Source organism: Entelurus aequoreus, linkage group LG28, assembly GCF_033978785.1.
Source record: "Entelurus aequoreus isolate RoL-2023_Sb linkage group LG28, RoL_Eaeq_v1.1, whole genome shotgun sequence".
In the NCBI taxonomy this organism is placed as follows: domain Eukaryota; kingdom Metazoa; phylum Chordata; class Actinopteri; order Syngnathiformes; family Syngnathidae; genus Entelurus; species Entelurus aequoreus.
In genome coordinates, this window is record NC_084758.1 from 27,059,568 (window position 1) to 27,085,693 (window position 26,126).

The window sequence follows — 26,126 nt, forward strand, 5'->3', positions numbered from 1 at the left end:
AAGTGTAGATGCCATTATGATGTGCAGTCATGTTTTCTAATGTCTTGAACTATACAAAGTATTTCAATGGTTGGAATCTGCACTTTTGCATGATATATTAGTTACTATGGTCATCTAATTAGTTACTATGGTCATCTAATTAGTTACTATGGTCATCTAAGTCACAGCAGCTCAGACGAGGCACCAAGCAGTGAGGAGATTTTCACAAAGTTTTAAAGCTTAGTGATATATCAGATGTATCAGATTGTAGGTGGTTTTTTCGTTTGTTTTGCTGAGTTTGTTGCATTTTTGTTGTGTTTTGCTTGATTGTAAAATATGTCGATGGAGAGGGGGTGTGACGTTCATATGTTGTCAATATTCAGTGTTTTATTGGTCATAGTTAATACTGTATATCCCACATTCTTTATTTTCATGTACATTCTGGATGTTTTATTCAGTAAAAAAAAAAAAAAAAAAAAAATTCCATTCCGTTTTTTAAGGTGGTCTGTCATAACGTTTTTAGCATTCAATCAGACATTATTGTGAGGTTTTGTAGCTACCGGCCCCCAGACACATTTCTTTCTTTAAATTTGGCCCCCCGAGTCAAAATAATTGCCCAGACCTGCATTAGAGGTAAGATCATGGAAAGTCCAACTCCACATGCTGGTGTGAAAATAGAACAAACTGAATTATTTAAAAAATCTTAGTAGATAGAAACATACTGACTGTAAAAAGTGACATGATGTCAGACACGGCAGCAAAAAATCCTCAATGATTACTTTCAAACGGGTAAAAAGAGCATTTATATCATGTGCTGTCATGTGTGTCAGTAGAAATGTTCACATTTCAGCCTACAAGAATTCCAACTGGAGAAAACATGTTGCAAAAAACCAGGGGTCACCAACGCGGTGCCCGCGGGCACCAGGTCGCCCGTAAGGACCAGATGAGTAGCCCGCTGACCTGTTCTAAAATTAGCTCAAATAGCAGCACTTACCAGTGAGCTGCCTCTATTTTTTAAATTTTATTTATTTACTAGCAAGCTGGTCTCGCTTTGCTCGACATTTTTAATTCTAAGAGAGACAAAACTCAAATAGAATTAGAAAATCTAAGAAAATATTTTAAAGACTTGGTCTTCACTAACTGACAAAGAAACAGATAACAGATTTGGTGTCCAGTTCAAAGTGTGACATGATCTATTTAAAACTTTTGTATTTTACATGAGTTAATATTTGTACAAACATGGTGCAAAGTAATTCATGATTTGTTAAAAAATGTTAGTGGCTAGCTAGTTAAAATGGGATATTGTGATTTCACAAGACTGTCTTAGAAGTGATCATTTGAAAAAGTTCAATTTGAAAAATGTGCACTTAGAGAAAATATAAAAATAAAGTGTTGCATATTGATATTTATCTGTTTCTATATATATTTATTGTGAGAAATCATTAAGATGATCAGTGTTTCCACAAAGATAAATATCATTAATTATTAATAATAACAGAGTTAAAGCTAAATTGAGCAAATTGGCTACTTCTGGCAATTTATTTAAGTGTGTATCTAACTGGTAGCCCTTCGCATTAATCAGTACCCAAGAAGTAGCTCTTGGTTTCAAAAAGGTTGGTGACCCCTGCAATAAACTGTCATTTTTATATTTTACACACACACCAACTACAATTGTAGTCCAAGAACCATTACAAAAACAGCTATTGAGTAAATCAGAAGTTACTCGCAAGTTACTAAATACTTGAGTAGTTTTTTCACACAATACTTATTTAACTTACCCCGCCTTCCGCCCGAATGCAGCTGAGATAGGCTCCAGCACCCCCCGCGACCCCAAAAGGGACAAGCGGTAGAAAATGGAAGGAGGGAAGTAATTATTTTGATGACTACTTTTTACTTGAGTCATATTTTAAAGTAACGGTACTCATCTGTCAGCATAATTTGATGTACAAAAACTTAAAACTTTCGTAATGAAGATACAAATGAACCTCCATAAAAGTGGTTACTTCCTCTTTGGCACGAGTAAAAAAAACCCATAATAAAGGACAAAATGCTTGTTGGTTATTTTGTTATGAGAACGTTACTCGGCCGGATCACTTGTTCTCGCTGGCGGCGGTTCCGTTGCCTTGGCCGGTCCCGTAGATGGCGGCTTTTTCGGCCTCCAGGCGCCTGTATGGCGTGTGGAAGAAGATGAGGAAGATGCAGGAGGACACGGCGCACAGTGTGGACAGCAGCATCACAGGAACTGATGGGACACAGCAGGCACAGGACCATTAAAGAACACGTCCACACCAACCTTTTGTTACCCGCCTGCGGAGCAACGAAATCAGGGGGTCCAAACTCCTCCCGCTCAGGGCTACATTTTGAAAAATCTAAAGATTGTTTTTGTCTTCAAAGCAAAAAAAGTATGGAATTACCAGACTTGGAGTTTGTTCATTCAGCTGTTTTATTTTGTAGACAAAAAGCAGATAACAGACTCAAAACTTATAGTCATTTTGTCTGCACTGCAAAAAGTCAATGTTCAAAAACAAGAAGAAAAAAATTTAAAAAAATGTATTCGAACTAAGCAAAATGATCTGCCAATAGAACAAGAAAATTTGGCTTGTCAAGACTTTCCAAAACAAGTCAAATTAAAGCTGCAAGCAGCGTTGGTCGGGTCCGCATTTTGGCAGGTGCTAGTCCTAGGTGTCCCAATACTTTTGTCCAGTGGTAGTCCTGAGTGAGACCCACATAGAGGTTTTTGTTTCGTGTCTCTACGATATTCGTACTGGCAGTTAGAGGAAGTTGTGTCTGTGTCTTTTACGTAGGTGTTGCGGCACAGTGGTTGTTTTCTTGGAAGGCGCGTAAAATCACAGCAGCGGAGCAACTTTAGTGCTGCGGGTCTTTGAAGGCTCATAAAATCAAAACCGTACATATAAATCATAACGCTTTCGTGAAATTGTAATCAGAAGGGTTCAATCTCTCTCCTGTAGCAGTTTGAAGCCGAAACGACAAACGTGCTCGGAGGAGATAATGTTTGATGTTTGGTGACCGGTTTTAACAAAAATTTTGTTTTGAAGGAGGGATAGCAAACTTCCTGTTGATTTTTGCTGAAGGATGTCAATCTTTGAAATGTAGGTCTAGGTGAGACTTACGTAGAGGTATTTGTTTCATGTCTCTAAGACGTTCCTACCGAAAGTTACAAGCAGTTTGGTTTGAGATTTCCTCTGAGGAGCAGTTTTTTCTGTTTTATTCAAAAATTGCGCTAGAGCACAATTTTGAGTTTTGGGGTTCGTTTTTTTTTTAGATTGCAATTTTTACCAGTCCTGATGTGTGTGAGAAGTTTGGTGAGTTTTGAAGTATTTTAAGGGGGTCAAATTACAGCTCAAGGAGGCAAAAATGAGTTTTTTTAGTACATTTTTGTCTTGAAGGGGAAATTGCCAACTTCCTGTTTGTTTTTCCCCGAGGATGTAAAATTATGAAATGTAGGTCTAAGTCTGACCTACATAGAGGTTTTTGTTTCATGTCTCTACGACCTTCCTAGTGGGAGTTACAGGCAGTTTGTTTTTGTTTTTTCCTAGGGTGCGCTAGAACGCAATTTTGATTTTTGGGGTTTGGTTCTTTTATTAACTTGCAATTTTCGCAGGTCCTGATGTGTGTGTCAAATTTGGTGAGTTTTGAAGCATGTTAAGTGGGTCAAATTGCAGCTCGAAAAGGCGGCCGGTATAATAATAATAATAATAATAATAATAATAATAATAATAATAAACCTTACAATAACAATAGGTTCATTTGTAACCTGTACAAAGGACTCCCTGTGGGAGTCCTTTATACAGGGTACATGCAGACCCTAATTAGCTAACCTCAATGAACCCAAAAATACCTTAAAATAAGTATATTCTCACTAATAACAACTGTACTATTATATGAGTATGTATTTTCTATTGTTTCATTGAAAATAAAACAGCAAAGTCCATTTGGCTGTCATCTGTTTTAATGAGACACAATTGTGTCATAGTCATGATTTTTTTTTACATGCTTGAAATAAGAAATTATTAGTTTAAAAAAGTAGTTTTATACTTGTGAGTGTTGATGCCGTGTTTCCCACACATTCATTTATTCGTGGCGGCCCGCCACGAAAGAACTACGTCCGCCACAAATATATTTATTTATTTTTTGTCCTGTCCAGCTTCTCAGGCAACTTATATAGTTGATGTAGATGCCCATACAGGCTGTTCAGATTTACTTTACAAAAGAGAAGTGTAGGATACTTCTCTTGTTGCCTTATTTGTATTTGACCACTACTGTTTTCTGTTTATTTGTTACTGACGGTGGCAGGACACCTCTGCCTCTGTTTCACTTTATGTTGCTGGTAAATAATATGGTTGTAGTAGTAGGCTAAAGTTAAATTATTTAGTATGCACTAATTAAAGGGGCAGAGCTCTAAGAGACATTTTAGCTTATATATTTTATAAGATATATTTTTTGTAAGAACCACAATTAATAAATATATTTCAGTGAATAACTTATTGTTCAAATCTGTACATAAATATGTACATAAAGTGTTGTAATTATATTGTAAAATGGAAGGATGGATGGATGGATGGACGTTTAAAACAAAACTGTTATTATTAATTAGTAAGTATAAATTTTTTTGAGCCTTTTTAGAGAAAATCATATCATTGTAGTAAATTATGCAAATTACTCAATGATGTCATGGTGACCACGCCCATGGCCACGCCCATAGCCACGCTCCCACCGCCACAGGTATCTTGGCAGTTTATGGGAAACACTGATGACACAGCTTTGCATCAGTTGATATTGTAGTTTCAAGCATGTTTTACTCAATATAGGTCATAAAATCTCAGCAACAAGCTGTAATATCTTACTGAGATCATTTAGGACCAAAACTCTTAAAACAAGTAAAACACACTAACATAAAATCTGCTTAGTGAGAAGAATTATCTCATCAGACAGAAAATAAGCAAATATCACCCTTATTTGAGATATTTCATCTTACTTAGATTTCAGTTTTTGCAGTGTGGCTTTAAGTAGCACTAAAACAAGAAAATACATTGTGGAAGTCAGTAATGGTCTCATTTTTAGAGTGAAAACATTATGGAATCACCTTGTGAATTTTTATTTCAACATAAAATCTGTTCATTAGTCTCCAGCAGTGTGGTGTGCAGGCTCCATCGAGTGCGGGGGTCGCTCTTTGGCGCCGCCCTAGTGGCTCCCTGGAGCTTTTTCAAAAATGTATGAAAAAAGACGGGGGGAAATATATATATTTTTTTATATGGTTTCTGTAAGCCAGGGGATCAGCAAACCAAAATGCTGAAAGAGCCATATTGGACCAAAAATACAAAAAAAACGAATCTGTCTGGAGCCGCAAAAAAATAAAAGCCTTATATAAGTGTTATAATGAAGGCAACACATGATGTAAGTGTCTATATTAGCTATATTAGCCTACTATCAAAATGACTATGTGTCGCAGGCTGACTCAAATCTTCGCTGACAGAAATGTTGAAACTTGATATTTATTCTACACATTTTTACAACATTGGAAAACATTAGTAAAACGCAGGCTTCTCAGAGGGTGAGATAACTCCTGGAAATTACTGGCTTAGAATGACCAAATGTGTGTGTCCAAGTTAATGGAAACGACAGGCTGTCTTCTTGTAGTGGATTTCAGCTCAAATATAGCTAAAACAAGGCATAATGATGCAATATGTACATACAGCTAGCCTAAATAGCATGTTAGCATCAATTAGCTTGCAGTCATGCACTGACCAAATATGCCTGATTAGCACTCCACACAATCAGAATCAGAATCAGAATAGTTTTATTGCCATTGTTTGAGAACGGGTTCACAAACTAGGAATTTTTCTTGGTGAAATCGTGCAACATAAAACACATATAACACAGATTTGGTAATAACAAGAGCTGTAACTGAGCTATCAGATGTTGTTATAGACTTAGAAGGAATTCAAAGGAGCTACTGTTAGGAGTTATTGTTCATGTGCCTGATGGCCGAGGGGAAAAAACTGTTCAGGTGGCGGGAGCTGCGGGTCTGGATGGACCGTAATCTCCTGCCTGAGGGGAGAATAGTTTGTGTCCAGGGTGAGAAGAGTCAGCTGTGATCCGACCCACACGCCTCCTGGTCCTGGAGGGATGGGAGCTTGCAGCCAATCACCTTCTCAGCAGCACGTATGATGTGCCGCAGTCTATGCTTATCCTGGACTGTGGCGCCGGGGAACCAAACGGTGATGGAGAAGGTGAGGATGGACTCTATGATGGCTGAGTAAAACTGCACCAGCATCTCGGTCGGCACCTTAAGTTTCCTCAGCTGCCGCAGGAAGTACATCCTCTGCTGGGCCTTCTTGATGAGGGAGCTGATGGTCGGCTCCCTCTTGAGGTCCTGGGTGATGGTGGTGCCCAAGAAACGGAAGGAGTCCACGATGGAGACGGGGTGGGAGAGTCAATCAGGGTTAGGGGGGATGGTGGGGCTGTGACTTTCCTGAAGTCCATGATCATCTCCACTGTTTTCTGGGCGTTCAGCTCCAGGTTGTTGAGGCTGCACCAGGACGTGAGCCGGTCCACCTCTCTCCTGTAGGCGGTCTCATCGCCATCCGAGATGAGCCCGATGAGGGTAGTGTCATCCGCAAACTTGAGCAGTTTTACGGACTGGTGACTGGAGGTGCAGCAGTTTGTATACAGGGAGAAGAGCCAGGGGGAAGAGTACACAGCCCTGAGGAGTACCAGTGTTCGTGGTTCGACTGTCCGAGACAATCTTCCCCAGCTTTACGTGCTGTCTTCGGTCTGTCAGGAAGTCATTGATCCAACTGCAGAGGGAGTCGGGCACGCTGAGCTGGTAGAGCTTGTCTCTTAGCAGTCCAGGGAGGATGGTGTTGAAGGCAGAGCTGAAGTCCACAAACAGGATCCTAGCGTAGGTTCCTGGGGAGTCCAGATGCTCCAGGATGAAGTGGAGGGCCAGGTTCACTGCATCGTCCACAGACCTGTTGGCTTTGTAGGCGAACTGCAGTGGGTCCAGGAGGGGGGCGGTGATGTCCTTGAGGTGGGGCAGGACCAAGCGCTCAAAGGACTTCATGACCACAGACGTCAGCGTAACCGGCCTGTAGTCATTAAAGGCCTACTGAAACCCACTACTACCGACCACGCAGTCTGATAGTTTATATATCAATGATGAAATCTTAACATTATAACACATGCCAATACGGCCGGGTTAACTTATAAAGTGACATTTTAAATTTGCCGCTAAACTTCCGGTTCGAAACGCCTCTGAGGATGACGTATGCGCGTGACGTAGACCGGCGAACACGGGTATGCCTTCCACATTGAAGCCAATACGAAAAAGCTCTGTTTTCATTTCATAATTCCACAGTATTCTGGACATCTGTGTTCGTGAATCTGTTTCAATCATGTTCATTGCATTATGGAGAAGGAAGCTGAGCAAGCAAAGAAGAAAGTTGTCGGTGCGAAATGGACGTATTTTTCGAACGTAGTCAGCCACAACAGTACACAGCCGGCGCTTCTTTGTTTACATTCCCGAAAGATGCAGTCAAGATGGAAGAACTCGGATAACAGAGACTCTAACCAGGAGGACTTTTGACTTCGATACACAGACGCCTGTAGAGAACTGGGACAACACAGACTCTTACCAGGATTACTTTGATTTGGATGACAAAGACGCAGACGTGCTACTGTGAGTATGCAGCTTTGGCTTCTAAACATTTGATCGCTTGACCGTATGTGCGCAACTTTTTTTTGCGTATGTACGTAACTTTTTTTAAATATATAAGCTTTATGAACCTTGGGTTAGGTGAACGGTCTTTTGGGCTGAGTGATTGTGTGTGTTGATCAGGTGTTTGAATTGTATTGGCGTGTTCTATGGAGCTAGGAGCTAGCATAGGAGCTAGGAGCTAGCATAACACGTACCGTACCGTACGTGCGCGTCACGTACGTAACTTTTTAAAAATATATAAGCTTTATGAACCTTTGGTTAGGTGAACGGTCTTTTGGGCTGAGTGATTGTGTGTGTTGATCAGGTGTTTGAATTGTATTGGCGTGTTCTATGGAGCTAGGAGCTAGCATAGGAGCTAGGAGCTAGCATAACACGTACCGTACCGTACGTGCGCGTCACGTACGTAACTTTTTAAAAATATATAAGCTTTATGAACCTTGGGTTAGGTGAACGGTCTTTTGGGCTGAGTGATTGTGTGTGTTGATCAGGTGTTTGAATTGTATTGGCGTGTTCTATGGAGCTAGGAGCTAGCAGAGGAGCTAGGAGCTAGCATAACAAACACGCAGGTGTTATTATGCAGGATTAATTTGTGGCATATTAAATATAAGCCTGGTTGTGTTGTGGCTAATAGAGTATATATATGTCTTGTGTTTATTTACTGTTGTAGTCATTCCCAGCTGAATATCAGGTCACCCCCGGCTCTCACAGCATCTTCCCTATCTGAATAGCTTCAACTCCCCACTAGTCCTTCACTTGCACTTTACTCATCCACAAATCTTTCATCCTCGCTCAAATTAATGGAGAAATTGTCGCTTTCTCTGTCCGAATCTCTCTCACTTCATGCGGCCATCATTGTAAACAATAGGGAACTTTGCGTATATGTTCAACTGACTACGTCACGCTACTTCCGGTAGGGGCAAGCCTTTTTTTTATCAGATACCAAAAGTTGCAATCTTTATCGTCGTTGTTCTATACTAAATCCTTTCAGCAAAAATATGGCAATATCGCGAAATGATCAAGTATGACACATAGAATAGATCTGCTATCCCCGTTTAAATAAAAAAAATTCATTTCAGTAGGCCTTTAAGTCCTGTGATCTGTGCTTTCTTGGGGACAGGGACAATGGTGGAGGTCTTAAAGCAGGACGGCACGCGGCATAGCAGCAGAGAGGTGTTAAAAATGTCAGTGAAGACAGGAGCCAGCTGATCCGCGCAGTGTCTGAGAGTGGAGGGGGAGACACCATTCAGCCCGGGGGCCTTCCGCGTATTCAGCTTCAAGAACTGCCGGCGTACATCCTTTTCTCGGATGGAGAGGGCCTTTAAAGTCCTATGATGTTTTTGGAGTCCTGTGATGTCCTTGGAGTCCTTTAAATCCCTTAATGAAGTGCTGGCGTTGGGGAGGGTGATGGTGGGGGAAGCAGAGCTTTGATGAGCTGAAGGCCGTTCAGTAATGTGTGTTGAGGCCCTGAGCGAGAGTCCGGGCATTCAGGGCCTGGGGGGTTTTGAGCTTATAGTTCGTAAGGGCCCTTAGCCCTCTCCAAACGGCCGCAGAATCATTGGAGCAGAACTGTTCCTGTAGACGGTTAGAGTACACAGATTTAGCTTTCTCCACTTCCCTGGTGAAGTGGTACTTCGCTTCTCTGTATGTACTTCGGTCGCCGCTTCTCCACGCAGCCTCCTTCTTCTTGCGCAGCTGTCGGAGCTTGGGTGTGAACCAGGGCTTGTCGTTGTTATAACAAGCCCTGGTGCGCGTTGGAATGATGCGCGCCTCATTGAACTGTATGTATGAGGTCACAGTGTCCGTATACTCGTCCAGATTGTCCGTGGCCGCTCCAATTGCCTCCCAGTCTGTCGTCTCCCAACATGCAAGTAGCTCCTCCACAGCCTCGGTGGTGAAACACTTAATGGTCCTTATAACAGGTTTAGCCAGTTTCAGTCTCTGTCTGTATGAAGGAATTAAGTGCACCATCACGTGATCTGATAAGTCAATAACATCAACAAAGCTCACCTTTGTGCATTCACACACAGCATAAAACGTTTGGCGGACAAAATGAGACAAAGAAGGAGTGGCATAAAACACGTCTTTCAGTGGCAGCGTCAGAGAAAGTTGTACATGTAAACAAACTATAGTGAGTTCAAGGACCGCCGAAATTAGTAGGACAAAACGGCGGTCGCCAAATACTCTCATCAGTGAAGCATGTTTCATATAAACAGTGGGATTTCTAACAATTAGGAAGGTTCGTGTCATGTTTGTCCACCAACAGAAACCATATTAAAACAGAAACGATATTTTTTGCATCATCTTTTTCCATTTTCATATATTTTTGAAAAAGCTCCAGGGAGCCACTAAGGCGGCGCTAAACAGCAGCATGCAGCTCTTGAGCCGCGAGTTGCCAACCCCCGCTGTAGGAGGACAAACATGACACAAACCTTCCTAAATGTTAGAAAGTCTACTGTTTAATATGTTTGTGTTTATGCTTAACTGATGAGAGCATTTGGCGAGCGCCGTTTTGTCCTACTAATTTCGAAGGTCCTTAAACTCACCGTAGTTGTGTGGACTGTGTGACGCAACAGTTTGTTTACATGTACAACTTTCTCCGACACTGCCACAGAAAGATGTGTTTTAAGCCACTCCTTCTTTGTCTAATTTGGTCCACCAAAAGTTTTACGCTGTGTGTGAATGCACAAAGGTGAGCTTTGTTGATGTTATTGACTTGTGTGGATTGCTAATCACACATATTTGGTCAGTGCATGATTGCAAGCTAATCAATGCTAACATGCTATCTAGGTTAGCTGTATGTACATATTGCATCATTATGCCTCGTTTGTAGGTATATTTGATCATTTACTTTCCTTTACTTATGTCCTCTGTGTATCTAATTTATATTTGCATGTTATATGAGTTACCTGAGTGGCTGGACAGGACAAATAAAAAAAAAATTTGATTTTAGATTTTTTTTTTAACGATTAATAATCGTTACAGGTAAGAATCGCGATTCACTTGAAAATCGATTTTTTTTTTGACACCCCTACTGACTACCACAATTTATTTTCTTTAATTATTTTAGTGTTTTTTTTAAAGCCAGAAAACAAGTGAATGAACATCCTCTGAGTCCAGTGATTCCATCACTTTTTCCAGGGGTTGTATATTTTTCTTGTTTAATTGTATTCTTAAAAATGTGCCCGGTAAAAAAATGAACCCTTTGCTGCACTTTTGGACACCACGATCTAGAATGACTTCCAGAATACCAGCGCCTTGCAAAAGTATTCACTCCCTTGGATATTTTTAATGTAATGTAAATTGGACTGTTTGAGGGTTTGCGTCATTTCATTGACAGAACATGCCTACAACTTTGAAGTTTTCATCCAGGATGTCTCTGTACGTTCCTCTTTCGCTCTATACTGACTAGTCTCCCAGTTCATGCCGCTGACAACCATCCCCACAGCATGATGCTGCCACCACCATGCTTCACAGTAGGGATGGTATTGGCCTGGTAATGAGCGGTGCCTGGTTTCCTCCGAACATGACGCCTGGCATTCACGTCAAAGAGTTCCATCTTTGTGTCATCCGACCAGAGAATTTTCTTTCTCATGGTCTGAGAGTCTTTCAGGTGCATTTTGGCAAACTTTTTACTAAGAAATGGATTCTGTCTGGCCACTCTACCATACAGTATTGATTGGTGGTTTGCTGTTCTGGAAGGTTCTCCTCCGTAAACATAGGAATGCTGTAGCTCTTACAGAGTGACCATCGGGTCACCTTCCTGACTAGACTAAGATGAATGCAGCAATGTATAGAGACATCCTGGATGGAAACCAACGCTTCCCATCCAACCTGATGGAGCTTGAGAGGTGCTGCAAAGAGGAATGGGCCAAACTGTCCAAAGATAGGTGTGCCAACTTGTGGTATCGTATTTAAAAAGACTTGAGGCTGTAGTTGCTGCCAAAGGTGTATCAAGATATTGAGCAAAGGCCATGAATACTGATATACATGTGATTTTGTAGTTTCAATACATTAGCAAAATATTTTAAAACACTTTTTACACTATCATTATGGGTAATTGTGTGTAGAATTTTGAGGACAAAAATGAATGTATTCCATTTTGGAATAAGGCTGTAACATAACAAAATGTGGAGAAAGTGCGGATGCACTGTATTTGCATATAAAATCGTGTTGATTTGACGTTACCTTTCCAGCTCTGAGGGGCGAGCGTGCAGGTTGAGCGAGGCGACTCTGCGACGGGTGTTGTCAAAGCTTGAAGCAGGATGATGTAAATCAGCGACTGAACTTGTCTGTAGGACGAAGGGAAAGAGTTCTAGAGTTTCAAGTAGCCGAGGAGAGGAAGTAGGACGTGTGCGTTACCCTGATATGAAGACCAGTCCGGTGGAGGTGGCTTCTCCCACAGGGTAGGAACATTCCACAGTCAACTCCATCACGGCCGGGTAGATGGAGAAACCGAAGAAGCCAAAAAGAGCGCAAACAATCGCCACGGCCACCTTCTGATCTTGCATCAGACACACCTGGGGAGGATTGCGGTGAGATGTGTGTGTTCTACCCTTCTTGAGACATCAAGAAGGAAAAGTAGCTTCCATATGAGGAGGTGTGAACAAGTTAGGACATAAAACATGGTCCCAATACAGAAAACCATTGCATCTAATAGAGAATGTCTCATTTGCACCCCTGGTGGTGAAATCTATCAAAATGAGGGTGGTCCCAAAAAGGAAGGATTTTTCAAATTGACTGTGTGTCGGTTTTAAAAGTGCTCCCCCTCTGGTCAACATATGAAAAAACAAGTGTGGGTAAAAATTTGAAGTGTTCCCCCTCTGGCCAACATATGTGATAACAAGTGTGTGTAAGAATTTGAAATGCGCCCCCTTTGGCCAAAATTAATAACAAAAAGAAACTAAATATGTATATAGAGACATACTGTATTAACTTGAAGTAAAAAAAAAAAAAATAACTGAAAGCAGTTACAATGTGTCAACTTTTTTTCTTATAAAACTGGGAACAATTTCTCATATTCTTTCTGTTTCTGTAATATTGCAATATTTTCTCGTAAAATTATTACTTTTTTTCTGTAAAATTATAACTTTTTAATGCAAAATGGTGACATTTGTCATATAAAATTCAGACTTTTATCACAATATTGCCTATTCTTTTGTTTTTCTTGTAAAATAGGGACAATTTTTGAGTAAAATTATGACTTTTGTGTCATAATTTTTCCAAGTAAAATTCCTATTATTATAATGTTGCCAACATTTGAAAGTTTTCTTAGAAAATTGTGGCTTTTGGCGAGTAAAATTACGACTCTTTTCATAAAATTGCCAAAAGTTTAAGCTTTTTCTTGTAAAATTGCAACTGTTATTGAGTAAAATTCCAACTTTTATCATAATATTGCACAAATGCTCAGTTTTTCTTGGGAAATTTTGACTATGATTATGACTTTTATTATAACTGCCAAAATTCTAAGTTTTTCTTGTGAAATTGGGACCTTTTTCTTGTGAACTTCCAACTCATTGTTTACAACAAGCTTTTTTATATTTGCATAGTATGTATATATTATCAATATTGTAAATACATCCATCCATTTTCTCCCGCTTGTCCCTTTTGGGATCGCGGGGGATGCTGGAGCCTATCTCAGCTGCATTCGGGCGGAAGGCGGGGTACACCCTGGATACAAATCTTTATATACCTAGTAAGGGTGGTCCTGAAGAGGTAGGCATTTTTCGGCAGTCTCAACAAGGTAACAAATATGTGTGTGTGTGTGTGTGTGTAAGATGCTCTCACCACAGTGAAGGCGCAGGCCACCATGGCAGAGAGGCTCATGTTGACTTTGATGGCCTCAATGAACTTCTTGGTTTTGTCAACGTAAAGCCCCAGCAGGGCGGCGCCCACGATGCCGAACGCGATGAAGAGCGCGCCGCACAGACCCGCAAAATCCTGTAGGGATGAAACACGTTCATCGACACGAGACACACAGTACATATCATCGTGTGCACGTTGCCTTTGACACTTTGCCTTCAGCCGTGCTTCCGGTGTACATGCTGGCGACCAATCGGAATTAAGGGCGATGTCACGTGGTTTGTCGTGACACATTTTGGATTTTTTGGGTTATTTTACGATGTAAAGACACAACAGAACGGAGCTTTGCATGTTTGCTGATGCACACGTTTAGTAGGGGGCAGTAAGCATCGTAACGCCTGGCCCACCTCTTCTAATCTAACATGCCTGATTACAGTCACACTAGCCCAGGGGTGGGCATATTTGGTCAGTACATGACTGCAAGCTAATTGATGCTAACATGCTATTTAGGCTAGCTGTATGTACATATTGCATCGTTAGGCCTCGTTTGTAGCTATATTTGAGCTCATTTAATTTCCTTTACTTATGTCCTCTGTGTATCTAATTTATATTTGCATCTCTTATGACACATTATCTGTATGTAATATTGGCTGCATTTCTGATAGTTGTGTGCCATGTTGTTCCAGACCACAGCAAATGTTACCCAGCATGCAAAGATTGTAATAAATCCGTGAGAAGAAGACAGCCTGCCGTTTCCTTTAACTTGGACACACACATCTATAACTTTTGGCTATTTAAACCATTAATTTCCAGGAGTTATCTCACTCTCTGACAAGGCTCTGTTTTACTAATATTTTTCAGTGTTGTAAAAATGTGTAGAATAAATATTACATTTCAACCTTTCTGTCCAGGAAGATTTGAGTCAGCTTGCAACACAGTCATTTTGATAGTAGGCCAATATAGCTACACTTACATCATTTGTTGCCTTCATTATAACACTTATATAAGGCGTTTAATTTTTTTGCAGCTCCAGACAGATTAGTTTTTTTGTATTTTTGGTCTAATATGGCTCTTTTTCACTGGCAAAGCATGCCGGACTAAAGATTTTCAAAATCTTAGGAAACAATTGTATCCGTTTTTGCAGCTTAACACAAAAAACTCAGGCATTAAGCAGTTTTAATGATCATGTGTGTGGTGTGCTAGGATGGCATCAACACAGCATGACCATTCTGTCCCAGCACCTGACTCTGGTCTTCCAACCCCCAAATCTCACAAACGTGACCCCAAGGAGTGGGCGTACTGATCTACATATAGATGATGTTAATACCAAGGTGGGTATTGGTATCGGATCAATACTTTTGTTATAGTTTCTTTTTCATACGGCCAGCAAATGACTCGCAGTTTATGCGACTGCAGCGTCTCTTCTAGTCTGTCAGTGCAAACGTTATTTATCACAAATATCTGTGTCATGTTTGGTATTTGAATTTTTTTTTAAGAGATGTTCTGATCAGAGTTTGTGCAGCCGATTCCAATACCGATCATCCATGAGTGTATTGGAATTAACTGTACATTTTTTACGTATATATGATGAGTGCTAGTAACAGTCTAACAATATCAACACCATTTTTAAACTACTTCCTTGTTTTCTTTTAATACTTACTGTACAATTGTTTGATCAAAAGAAAGTCAATAAAAAGCACAATTAATCGAAATGTAATCGACATTGAGGTTTTAATTAGTGCGGTAAATAACCGCAAGAGGCTGAAGTTGTTGGGTTTTTTTTCTTCCTCTATCACTGGCATTTGAGTGACAGACATGTTCGCCAATCAGAATTGTTGAGCCTCTTGTTTGTTCATCTAGTGCAGAGGTGTCCAAACATTGTCCAGCGAGGGCCACTTCGAGAAAAATTGAAGGATGCGAGGGCCACTTTTATACATTTTGTATATGAAAAATACTCAAACCAAAACAATGTAGGTGAACATATCCTCACATTTGAAAAACACTTCTACATCTTAGCTTTGTGTTATAGATAACAAAGCAATAAAATGATTCATGATTATTTTAATAATGATTTTATTTGCATTTATGTTAACTGTGCTCTAAAGTAAGCTTGTATTTGCTAATATTGGTATTATACTGTCAACTGAAACGCTTTTGAGGGCTTTAGTACACTCAAAAACAGATCTCACAAGAGATTTGTACACTTTTTCATCATGACAGGACACACGGAAATCATCAAAGACCTCACACAGTAAGATGCTCAGGTTGTCGGACATTTTGGTTTTCAGGTCCCATTTTTGGGGGATTTGGTCCCGTTTAATTTTTCATAGTTTTTTGTTGTAATTTGGGACCTGTTTAGTTTGTCTAAAGCAGGGGTGTCAAACTCATTTTAGCTCAGGGGCCGCATGGAGGAAAAACTATTCCCACGCGGGCCGGACTGATAAAATCATGGCATAATAATTTAAGAATAGACAACTTCAAAATAGTTTTTTTGTTTGACTATGGCCAAAAATTGAACAAGTATATTCTGAAAATGTACACATTACAAATAATCCTCTTGGCCAGGGGTGTCAAACTCATTTCGCTCAGGGACCGCATGGAGGAAAATCTGTGCACACGCGGGCCGGACTATTAAAATCATGGCATTAAAATTAAAAAAGTAGGCCAACTTCAGATTGTTTTCTTTGTCTTACTTTGGCCAAAAATAGAACAAACCCATTCTGAAAATATTACAATAAAAATATAGAAAAAAATACCGGCAGCGGTGAAGTTTAGATCCATGAAGGAAAGAAGAAAGTGAATGAATGTTTATAACTGAATACATTAACATATGCATAAAAATGTGTTTTCTTTTGTATTTTTTTTTTAATGAATTAAGTAATGTTTATGACAACCTTTTTCCAAAACACAATATAGAATGTGAGTTCTAACAGGATAATGCATACATTTATCATTTGTTTTCAAAACGGTTACAAAAAAGTGGCACCCCAAAAAATTACTGTGGGATCCCCATTGTTATAACTTGATGGGGTCCATGGGACCCCATCAAGTTTTGAAAATTCCTAGCACCAAAACAGCAGTAGCCTGCGGGCCGCTTCTAATACTAATCAAATATCATAGATAATTCATTTATGGGGCCTTGATTTTGACACCCCTGGTCTATAGAATGTGTCGTGGGCCAATGAAAATTGAGCTGCGGGCCGCACTTTGGACACCCCTGATCTAGTGCTTCAAACAAAAAGGCGTCTGACTTTGTGCATCGCTCCTTTATTTAACAGTGGAATTAACTGAACCTCTTTTCAGTCATTCACAATCGTTGTCTCGCGACTCGCCAGTGAGAAGTGCCGCATAGTAATGCAAATTAGGAGGAACAAAAAAAGATAATAAAGCCAAATGTTCTTCTGTGGGAATATTTCAGCTTCAAATCGGATGGGCAATATGAGCCCATCAACACGGACAAACGATCGAAAATGTCGTAGAGATCGCGTGATAGCAATAAACAAAAAGACAGAAGTCCAACCTCATTTTTCCAACTGGGAAAAAAATGCACGTTAAAATGCTAAATATTTATTAAGGGAACATTTTTCTTACAGAAATAAGTCCATTTAAGATAAAGTTATTTACCTTCCAATTGCAGTACATTGGCAAACAATTCTACACTAATGAGAAATAAAAGTTTATATCCTTTTAAATGTTGATTGATTGAGACTTTTATTAGTAGATTGCACAGTACAGTACATATTCCGTACAATTGACCACTAAATGGTAAAACCCCTATAAGTTTTTCAACTTGTTTAAGTCGGGGTCTACGTTAATCAATTCATGGCACATTCGTTAAAATTATATATTATTATTATTACATAACATCATAAACCGTGTATAGTTTTTATCGAATATTTCCTTAGTTAAAGAGCATGATGTAGACAAAAGCTCTGAGTCTGTCTGCCTAAAGCCAAATATTTTTTCAAGTAAATTATTGCATAATGTTCTAATCTGTGGCACCTTGAGACAAGGATATGTAGAAAAGTAACATGTCTTCTTTCACTCGTTATTTTTGCAGTTTTATTCTTTTTCAAAATATAAAAATCGCAAATCGAATCACAATTTAGGGGAGAAAAATGGCAATTAGGTTATTTCTCAAAATCGTGCAGCCCTAGTGAATGGTACATTATAACTAAACAAAAGCAAAAACTAATATCTCACTACTACTCATTTAAATCCTTCGGCTTTTGACCTCAAAGTCCACCTGTGTCCAGAAAATAATTTCCTGAGTTCGAAAACCTTAAATGAAAAAAAAGAATTTGAGAAAATACAAATATCAACCTAATCACTTTAGTATCGATCATGTACTGATATTACCCTTGGTATAGAAACCACCTATTTATGGATGATTCCTCCCCTTCTCTTATATTATCTTCTCTATAACTCTTATTCATTTACTCATTCTCTGTTAATAAGTGTTTACTTTCTGCTGTAACATGCTTAAATCTACACTTTCTAAAGATGACCAAACTCTTATTTCTTGTGTTGTTTTAAACTAGCTTAGCTATTAGCTTGCCTGCTCCTGGCTTGCTCTCTGTAAAACATGTTTAGCCTCCTCCTCCAATAATGCTTGATAATGATACCTAAGACATTAAGAAATGCAGTTCACCACAAGTGAGGAATTTAGCCTCATACTGTCATATGTGAACATAAGGTAGTAGAGACTGTCACTCAATTCAGTTAACATGCAACTCTGTATCTTTTATGTACGTTTTCAACCTCAAAACATTCAGAAAGATCTTTTTCTACAGATTTTCGCCATTTCCAAGTGTTGTTCGTCTTAGATATTATTCAATTGCTTTCAAACTTTTCCCACACAGATTAGACATATGGAGGATGTTAAATTTCGAAGTGTTTAGTATGTTGTTATAGGACATGGCTAAAGCATGGCGACCAAGATGATCCTTTTCCACAGAAAGTCACAACTTCACCGTAGAGCAATTGTTTCAAATTCAAATGCAACTAGCAACATTTTTACGGTAAAATTTGGTGACTGAGCTGCCGGAAAATCTGTGGCCATTTTTTTACGTTGCATTACTGTAAATTGAAAAACAGCACCAATGTTATTTTTACAGTAACATTTTGGCGACTGAGCTGCTACTTTTTTACCGTGTCATCAATGATTGTGCAGCTTGAAAAAGGTCAGTATGAATATTTTTTACATTTGGTAGCCACCCTTTGGTGGGCCAAATGAAATGACACAACGGGCCAAATTTGGCCCCCAGTCTCCAAATTGGCACTCCCTCCACTAGAGTGATAATCTTTGACAATTTTTTCGCAGAAGATCCTTAAAAACAACAGAACGCTACTGTAACTGACAAAATAAATAGACAAAAAATCTAATGACTGCTGTAGAGGATGCTGTTTTTCGGAAATATACAAAATGAGACGAGTAGTGAAAGAACAAGTCCGGCCCCCGGTCTTTCGCTTCCTGGAAATGTGGCCCCCAAAACAGTCAAATAAAAATATGGCTCTTAACAATCCAAAACAATATTTAATGTGTCGTATTCCAAAAAATTATATTAGTATAAGTCATTTTTGAAAAAACTGTGTGTGTTTAAATACATTAAAGGTTGGGTCTTGGGCACAGTTGGGTGTTCCAACAGGACAATGACCCCAAACACACGTGGTAAAGGAATGGCTAAATCAGGCTAGAATTAAGGATTTAGAATGGCCTTCCCAAAGTCCTGACTTAAACGTGTGGACAATGCTGAAGAAACAAGTCCATGTCAACACCCAACAAATTTGGCTGAACTGCACCAATTTTGTCAAGAGGAGTGGTCAAAATTTCAACCAGAAGCTTGTGGATGGCTACCAAAAGCGCCTTATTGCAGTGAAACTTGCCAAGGGACATGTAAGCAAATATTAACATTGCTGTATATATACTTTTGACCCAGCAGATTTGCTCACATTTTCAGTAGACCCATAATAAATTCATAAAAGAACCAAACTTCATGAATGTTTTTTGTGACCGACAAGTATGTGCTCCAATCACTCTATCACAAAAAAATAAGAGTTGTAGAAATTAGTGGAAACTCAAGACAGCCATGACATTATGTTCTTTACAAGTGTATGTAAACTTTTGACCACAACTGTAGATGATGTTAAAACCAAGGCGGGTATTGGTATCGGATTAATACTTTTGTTATAGTTTATTTTTTATACGGCCAGCAAATTACTCACGGTTTATGCGACTGCAGCGTCTCTTCTAGTCTGTCAGTGCAAACGCTATCACAAATATAGGCTGTCATGTTTGGTATTTGTGTTTAAATACATTGACAATACGTCAACAATATGGTGATAATGATGATAACCGTGATATTTTTGGTCAAGTTAACTGGCATGAAATGTTCATATTGTGTGAGCAGGTGAATAAAAAGGGTCCTCACGTTGGTGTAGCCCTGCACACACAGGATCTGGTCCAGCAGCGTGGAAAAGCAGGTGAACACGGCCACGCCCGAGCCAAAGCACAGCAGCAGCAGCAGGTACGCTCGGTTCCTCAGCAGCTGGGCGGGACAGGACAAAGGGCGGCGAGTCAAGTGTGTCCCACAACACGGCCCAGGATGTTCCCTACCAGTTTGAAGCCATGTCTGAAGGGTTCCGAGGTGGAAAGTTCTGCGCTGGCCGATGGCGGCGTCGGGGGAGCACTGCGCCGCATAAACACCGTGACTAGGAAACAGCTGACGCAGGCAATAATGGCATAGACCAACAGCTGGAGGATGACAGGTAACAATTTGTTTTACCTTGAGATCCTTTATTCAGCTATTCAGTAATTCCATATAACTCACCAAAATTGGGAGTTGTTTTGCCGTGCGAGCGAGCTTGGGAGATGCGATGTTGGCGATGAGGATGCCCAGCGGGTTGGCTGTGGAGGAAGAGCGGGCTAAAGATGATCACCTCCATGTCAAGTGTTTCCCATACTTTCGCGGCCACAAAAAGGACCGCCAAATTGCTCATAGACACGTTGTAACTCACTAGGTCGGCCAGAGAATAAGACCATGTAGCAGGAAGGGATCAGTGTTGCCAACGTAACGACTTTGTTGCTATATTGAGTAATCAAACCTCTTTTTCAAAAAAGCGACTCATCCATTGGAAAGACTTTTGTAGACCATGAATGCATGTGACCAGCGAGTGCATCTGTGGGCCCCTCCCACATCTAAAATCACTCTAGGGGTGTAACGATGAACGGTATTAATGATAACCGCGGTAAAACACCCGACGGTTACTATTACCATTTTAAAGGGGACCCATTATGCAAAAGTAGGACTTGGCGATATGGCAAAAAAAGTGATGATTAATTTTTTCTTATCATTTGATCTTGATCAATATCACGATTTTGTATTTTTTTTATTGAAGTCGGATTGTTCCGTGCAGGATTATACCGAGTACCGTTGTACACCTACGGTTTATTACTGTAGTATCTTGTTACAGACATTTTCGCCATGTTGGATCGTGTTATTTTATTCTGTATATATATGTTACAGTATTCGAGTTTAAAAAACTCCACAATGTGGGCCATTGATAGATTGATTGAAACTTTTATTAGTAAATTGCACAGTACAGTACATATTCCGTACAATTGACCACTAAATGGTAACACCCGTATAAGTTTTTCAACTTGTTTAAGTCGGGGTCCACGTTAATCAATTCATGGTCAAATTCGTGGCCACCGGTTGCTGTTTGCCTAAGCACTGGTGAGAAGCACTGATGTATACAAGTAATTAAAGAATATAAATAATAATTTACCATTTTAAAGTGTTGTTTAGTAAAATTTTAACTTAGGCCATGTCACGATACACAATATATATCTCGATATTTTGCCTTAGCCTTGAATGAACACTTGATGCATATAATCACAGCAGTAAGATGATTCTATGTGTCTACATTAAAACATTCTTGTTCATACGGCATTAATATATGCTCATTTTAAACTTTCATGCAGAGAGGGAAATCACAACTAAGTCAATTTAGCAAAACTGTATTTATTAAACAGTTATTAAGCAGTGGCACAAACATTCATGTCATTTCCAAAACAGAAAGTGCAAGATTGTCAGAGACATTTTAAAACAAGCTATTAGTGCACTTTTGTGACAAATCAAAACAACACTAAATTAAAGTGCACGTTTTGTACAGAACGCCACTACAATAGTTTAAACAAATAAAGTGCACTTTTGTGCATGATGTCACACAAGATATTTCAATAAGTGTCAAATAAAAATGAGCTGCATAATAGGAAATCCAATTGTGTATGTCCTTCGCTATGTGGTAGGTTACTGCGAACGTTATCTCCTTCTGTTGTTGACTATTTGTTACATACGGCGTTGATCTGGAAATGGAAGACGCCAGCCTCAATTGGGTCAGTGCATTTTGTTGGTGTGGCACCGGCCGGAGATGTTGACATGCGGAGTTTCGAGCACTCCTCATTCTCTAGCGGGTAACTTTTCAAATGATGCTGCAAATTAGTAGTGCTGCTACTTTTTGTAGCAACGCTTTTGCCGCACACTTGACATATTACGGTTGTCTGTTCAACATCTTCCCGCTTGAAGCCAAACCACCGCCAGACGATGGACCCCCGTGCTGTTTTTGTTGGGAATTAATTATTCTTCCTTCATTTGTTACCAGATTCGCACTTTCTTTCTCTCGTATTACCACTCGCACCACAGCTAACGTTACCCATGCCGCTACCTCTCTGCTTCGCGAGAGCGTATGACGTTTCACGCGTGACAGTATGTGACATATGTAACAAGGTGCGCTTGTTTTACGTCTCTGTGCAAAGGAGTGACAAGAAAGAGTGAGAAACGCCTGTAGTTAGGGCTGGGCGATATGGCCTTTTATTAATATCTCAATATTTTTAGGCCATGTCACGATACACGATATATATCTCCATATTTTGCCTTAGCCTTGAATGAACACTTGATGCATATAATCACAGCAGTATGATGATTCTAAGTGTCTACATTAAAACATTCTTCTTCATACTGCATTAATATTTGCTCATTTTAAACTTGCAGAGAAGGGAATCACAACTACGTCAATCTAGCAAAACTGTATTTATTAAACAGTTATTAAGCAGTGGCACAAACATTCATGTCATCTTCGTTCGGTGCCACACCAACAAAATGCCGAGACAACCATTTCCAGATCAACACCGTATGAAAAAAATAGTCAACAACAGAAGATGACGTCCGCAGGAACCTACCACATAGCGAAGGACATACCGTATTTTTCGGAGTATAAGTCGCACCTGCCGAAAATGCATAATAAAGAAGGAAAAAACATATATAAGTCGCATTTTTGGGGGAAATGTATTTGATAAAAGCCAACACCAAGAATAGACATTTGAAAGGCAATTTAAAATAAATAAAGAATAGTGAAAAAAAAGCTGAATAAGTGTACGTTATATGAGGCATAAATAACCAACTGAGAACGTGCCTGGTATGTTAACGTAACATATTATGGTAAGAGTCATTGAAATAACTATAACATATAGAACATGCTATACGTTTACCAAACAATCTGTCACTCCTAATCGCTAAATCCCATGAAATCTTATACGTCTAGTCTCTTACGTGAATGAGCTAAATAATATGATTTGATATTTTACAGTAATGTGTTAATAATTTCACACATAAGTCGCTCCTGAGTATAAGTCGCACCCCCACTATGAAAAAAACTGCGATTTATAGTCCGAAAAATACGGTACACTATTTGATTTCCTATTATGCAGCTCATTTTTATTTGACAGTTATTGAAATATCTTGTGTGACATCATGCACAAAAGTGCACTTTATTTGTTTTAAACTATTGTAGTGGCGTTCTGTACAAAAAGTGCACTTTAATTTAGTGTTGTTTTGATATGTCATCTTAGTGACATCATGCACAAAAGTGCACTAATAGCTTGTTTTAAAATGTCTCTGACAACAAATAGATTGCAGTCCTGTGGGGGAAACACTTCCACATTTCTCACTCACCCATGGAGGCCATCATGTTGGCCGTGGCTCGCTGGTGATCGGGGAACCACAACGCCGCCATCTTGGTGGGCGTGAAGATGATGAGCGGCTGCGCCACCGCTGCCAGTGTCTGACCGAAAAACACCAATGGATAGGAGATCCGACCCGCAAAGGAGTTTTGAGCCGGCACACACCACAAAATGCGAATCACCGCCCCACCCATATTTAACCAGGAGCCCAGGAGGATCTGAGAGAGGAGGTGGGTACATTTAAATTAGATTTTGACGTAGCTCTCTGTCTTGTTTAATACAATCGCTGCATTGTGACACCACTATATAAAAACATGATGAATACATTAAAATAAGCAGAAGCTTTACTGTGGCCCGCAGTCCGACGATGTCCAGCATCCACGTGGCCCCGAAGCTGAGTGGAATGGCCACCACTACGTAGACCACTGACAACCAGTTGATCGCATTTAAGGAGACTTTCATGGTCTGGGCAGACAGGTCTGCTACTGGTGCAAAGGTCAGCCATAGCTGGGAACACATACAATGTTGATTAACAGGGAATATGACGACTTTGAAAGCCAAAACATGAAGACAACAAGCATACAGTGGTACCTCATCTTAGGAGTGTTTTTAAATAAAAGAGCTGCTCCTCGGCTTATTGTTATGCTTTAAGTTGCAAGCACAAAGTGGAGTTACAAGCATTTCCACCATTAGTTGGCCCAGCAAATGTCACAGTGGAAAACTAAGACCCGTCCAAAACATCAGGGGCCTCATGTAGTAAGCTTGCTTACGCGCAAAAACCTGGCGTACGCCCTTTTTCGCGGGAAAGTTGAGATGTATCAAAACTGACGTTGACGTGGAAATGTGCGCTGCCCCGCGCCAACTTCATGCTTCATGTACGCACAGTTCTACATGCTGTGGATACCTTGGCGACACACAGAGGTGGTCGTTTGGGATTTGTTTTTAACAATGTAAAAAAACATTGAGGCAAGGACACACAATTTACTTGTCGCCAATGCATTTACTGCTGCATATTAGGGGTGTCAAAAAATGTTTTGTTTTTTCGAATGAATCGCGATTCTTAATCGAAAAAAATTGAGTAAAAAAAATATATAAATATATATATACATATGTATTATGTGTACATATGTGTGTGTGTGTATATATATATGTAAAATGTATATATGTGTGTGTATATAGTACAGGCCAAAAGTTTGGACACACCTTCTCATTCAATGTGTTTTCTTTATTTTCATGACTATTTACATTGTAGATTGTCACTGAAGGCATCAAAACTATGAATGAACACATATGGAGTTATGTACTTAACAAAAAAAGGTGAAATAACCGAAAACATGTTTTATATTCCAGTTTCTTTAAAATAGCCACCCTTTGCTCTGATTACTTTTTTGCACACTCTTGGCATTATCTTGATGAGCTTCAAGAGGTAGTCACCTGAAATGGTTTTCACTTCACAGGTGTGCTTAAAAAGTTAAAGTACCAATGATTGTCACACACACACTAGGTGTGGTAAAATTATTTGAAACTCATCTAGAGAATGCCAAGAGTGTGCAAAAAAGTAATCAGAGCAAAGGGTGACTATTTTAAAGAAACTGGAATATAACACATGTTTTCGGTTATTTCACCTTTTTTTGTTAAGTACATAACTCCACGTGTTTATTCAAAATCAATTTTATTATGAATTATTGACCTATCCAAGGTTCCGATTACTTCACATCAAATATTCCACTAAGGAAAATATTTTTGGTGGAAGATTTTGCAAATTTGGTAAATAAATAACCCAAAAATTAACATTTGGTTGTTTTCTTACTGTACTGAAAATAAACCGAACCGTGACCTCTAAACCGAGGTACGTACCAAACCGAAATTTGTGTGTACCGTTACACCCCTAATATATATATACATATATTGTCAATCCATCCGTTTTCTACTGCTTGTCCCTTTTGGGGTCGCGGGGGGTACTGGAGCCTATCTCAGCTGCATTCGGGCGGAAGGCGGGGTACACCCTGGACAAGTCGCCACCTCATCACAGTGCCAACAATCAATCAATGTTTATTTATATAGCCCTAAATCACAAGTGTCTCAAAGGGCTGCACAAGCCACAACGACATCCTCGGTACAGAGCCCACATACACACATATATACAGATAGACAGACAACATTCACACTCACATTCCCACACTAGGGTCAATTTAGTGTTGCCAGACAACATATATATATATTAGGGTTGCAACTAACAACTAATTTGATAATCGATTAATCTGTCGATTATTACTTCGATTAATCGATTAATAATCGGATAAAAGAGACAAACTACATTTCTATCCTTCCCAGTATTTTATTGAAAAAAAACAGCATACTGGCACCATACTTATTTTGATTATTGTTTCTCAGCTGTTTGTAAATGTTGCAGTTTATAAAAAATAAAAAAAAGTAGCCTCTGCGCATGCATAGATCCAACGAATCAATGACTAAATTAATCGCCAACTATTTTTATAATCGATTTTAATCGATTTAATCGATTAGATGTTGCAGCCCTATATATATATATATATATATTGTATTTAAGGAAATCATATAGAATGTGTA

The 26,126-nt window shown here is 39.5% G+C and overlaps 1 protein-coding gene across 2 annotated transcripts in view; it reads right to left on the bottom strand.

The window, feature by feature from the left end:
• Positions 1 to 346: 346 nt before the first annotated feature.
• slc49a3 (solute carrier family 49 member 3) overlaps positions 347 to 26,126 on the bottom strand; it is a 26,910-nt gene continuing 1,130 nt past the window's right edge. For both annotated transcript variants that reach the window (XM_062039696.1, XM_062039695.1), the window contains 9 exons: positions 23,886 to 24,044; positions 23,530 to 23,755; positions 20,347 to 20,423; positions 20,133 to 20,270; positions 19,948 to 20,064; positions 13,502 to 13,654; positions 12,077 to 12,234; positions 11,903 to 12,006; positions 347 to 2,221 (listed from right to left, as the gene is read on the bottom strand). In XM_062039696.1, the coding sequence (XP_061895680.1) occupies positions 2,070 to 2,221; positions 11,903 to 12,006; positions 12,077 to 12,234; positions 13,502 to 13,654; positions 19,948 to 20,064; positions 20,133 to 20,270; positions 20,347 to 20,423; positions 23,530 to 23,755; positions 23,886 to 24,044 (1,284 nt within the window). In that variant the 3' untranslated portion in view covers positions 347 to 2,069. The remainder of the gene's footprint in view (positions 2,222 to 11,902; positions 12,007 to 12,076; positions 12,235 to 13,501; positions 13,655 to 19,947; positions 20,065 to 20,132; positions 20,271 to 20,346; positions 20,424 to 23,529; positions 23,756 to 23,885; positions 24,045 to 26,126) is intronic.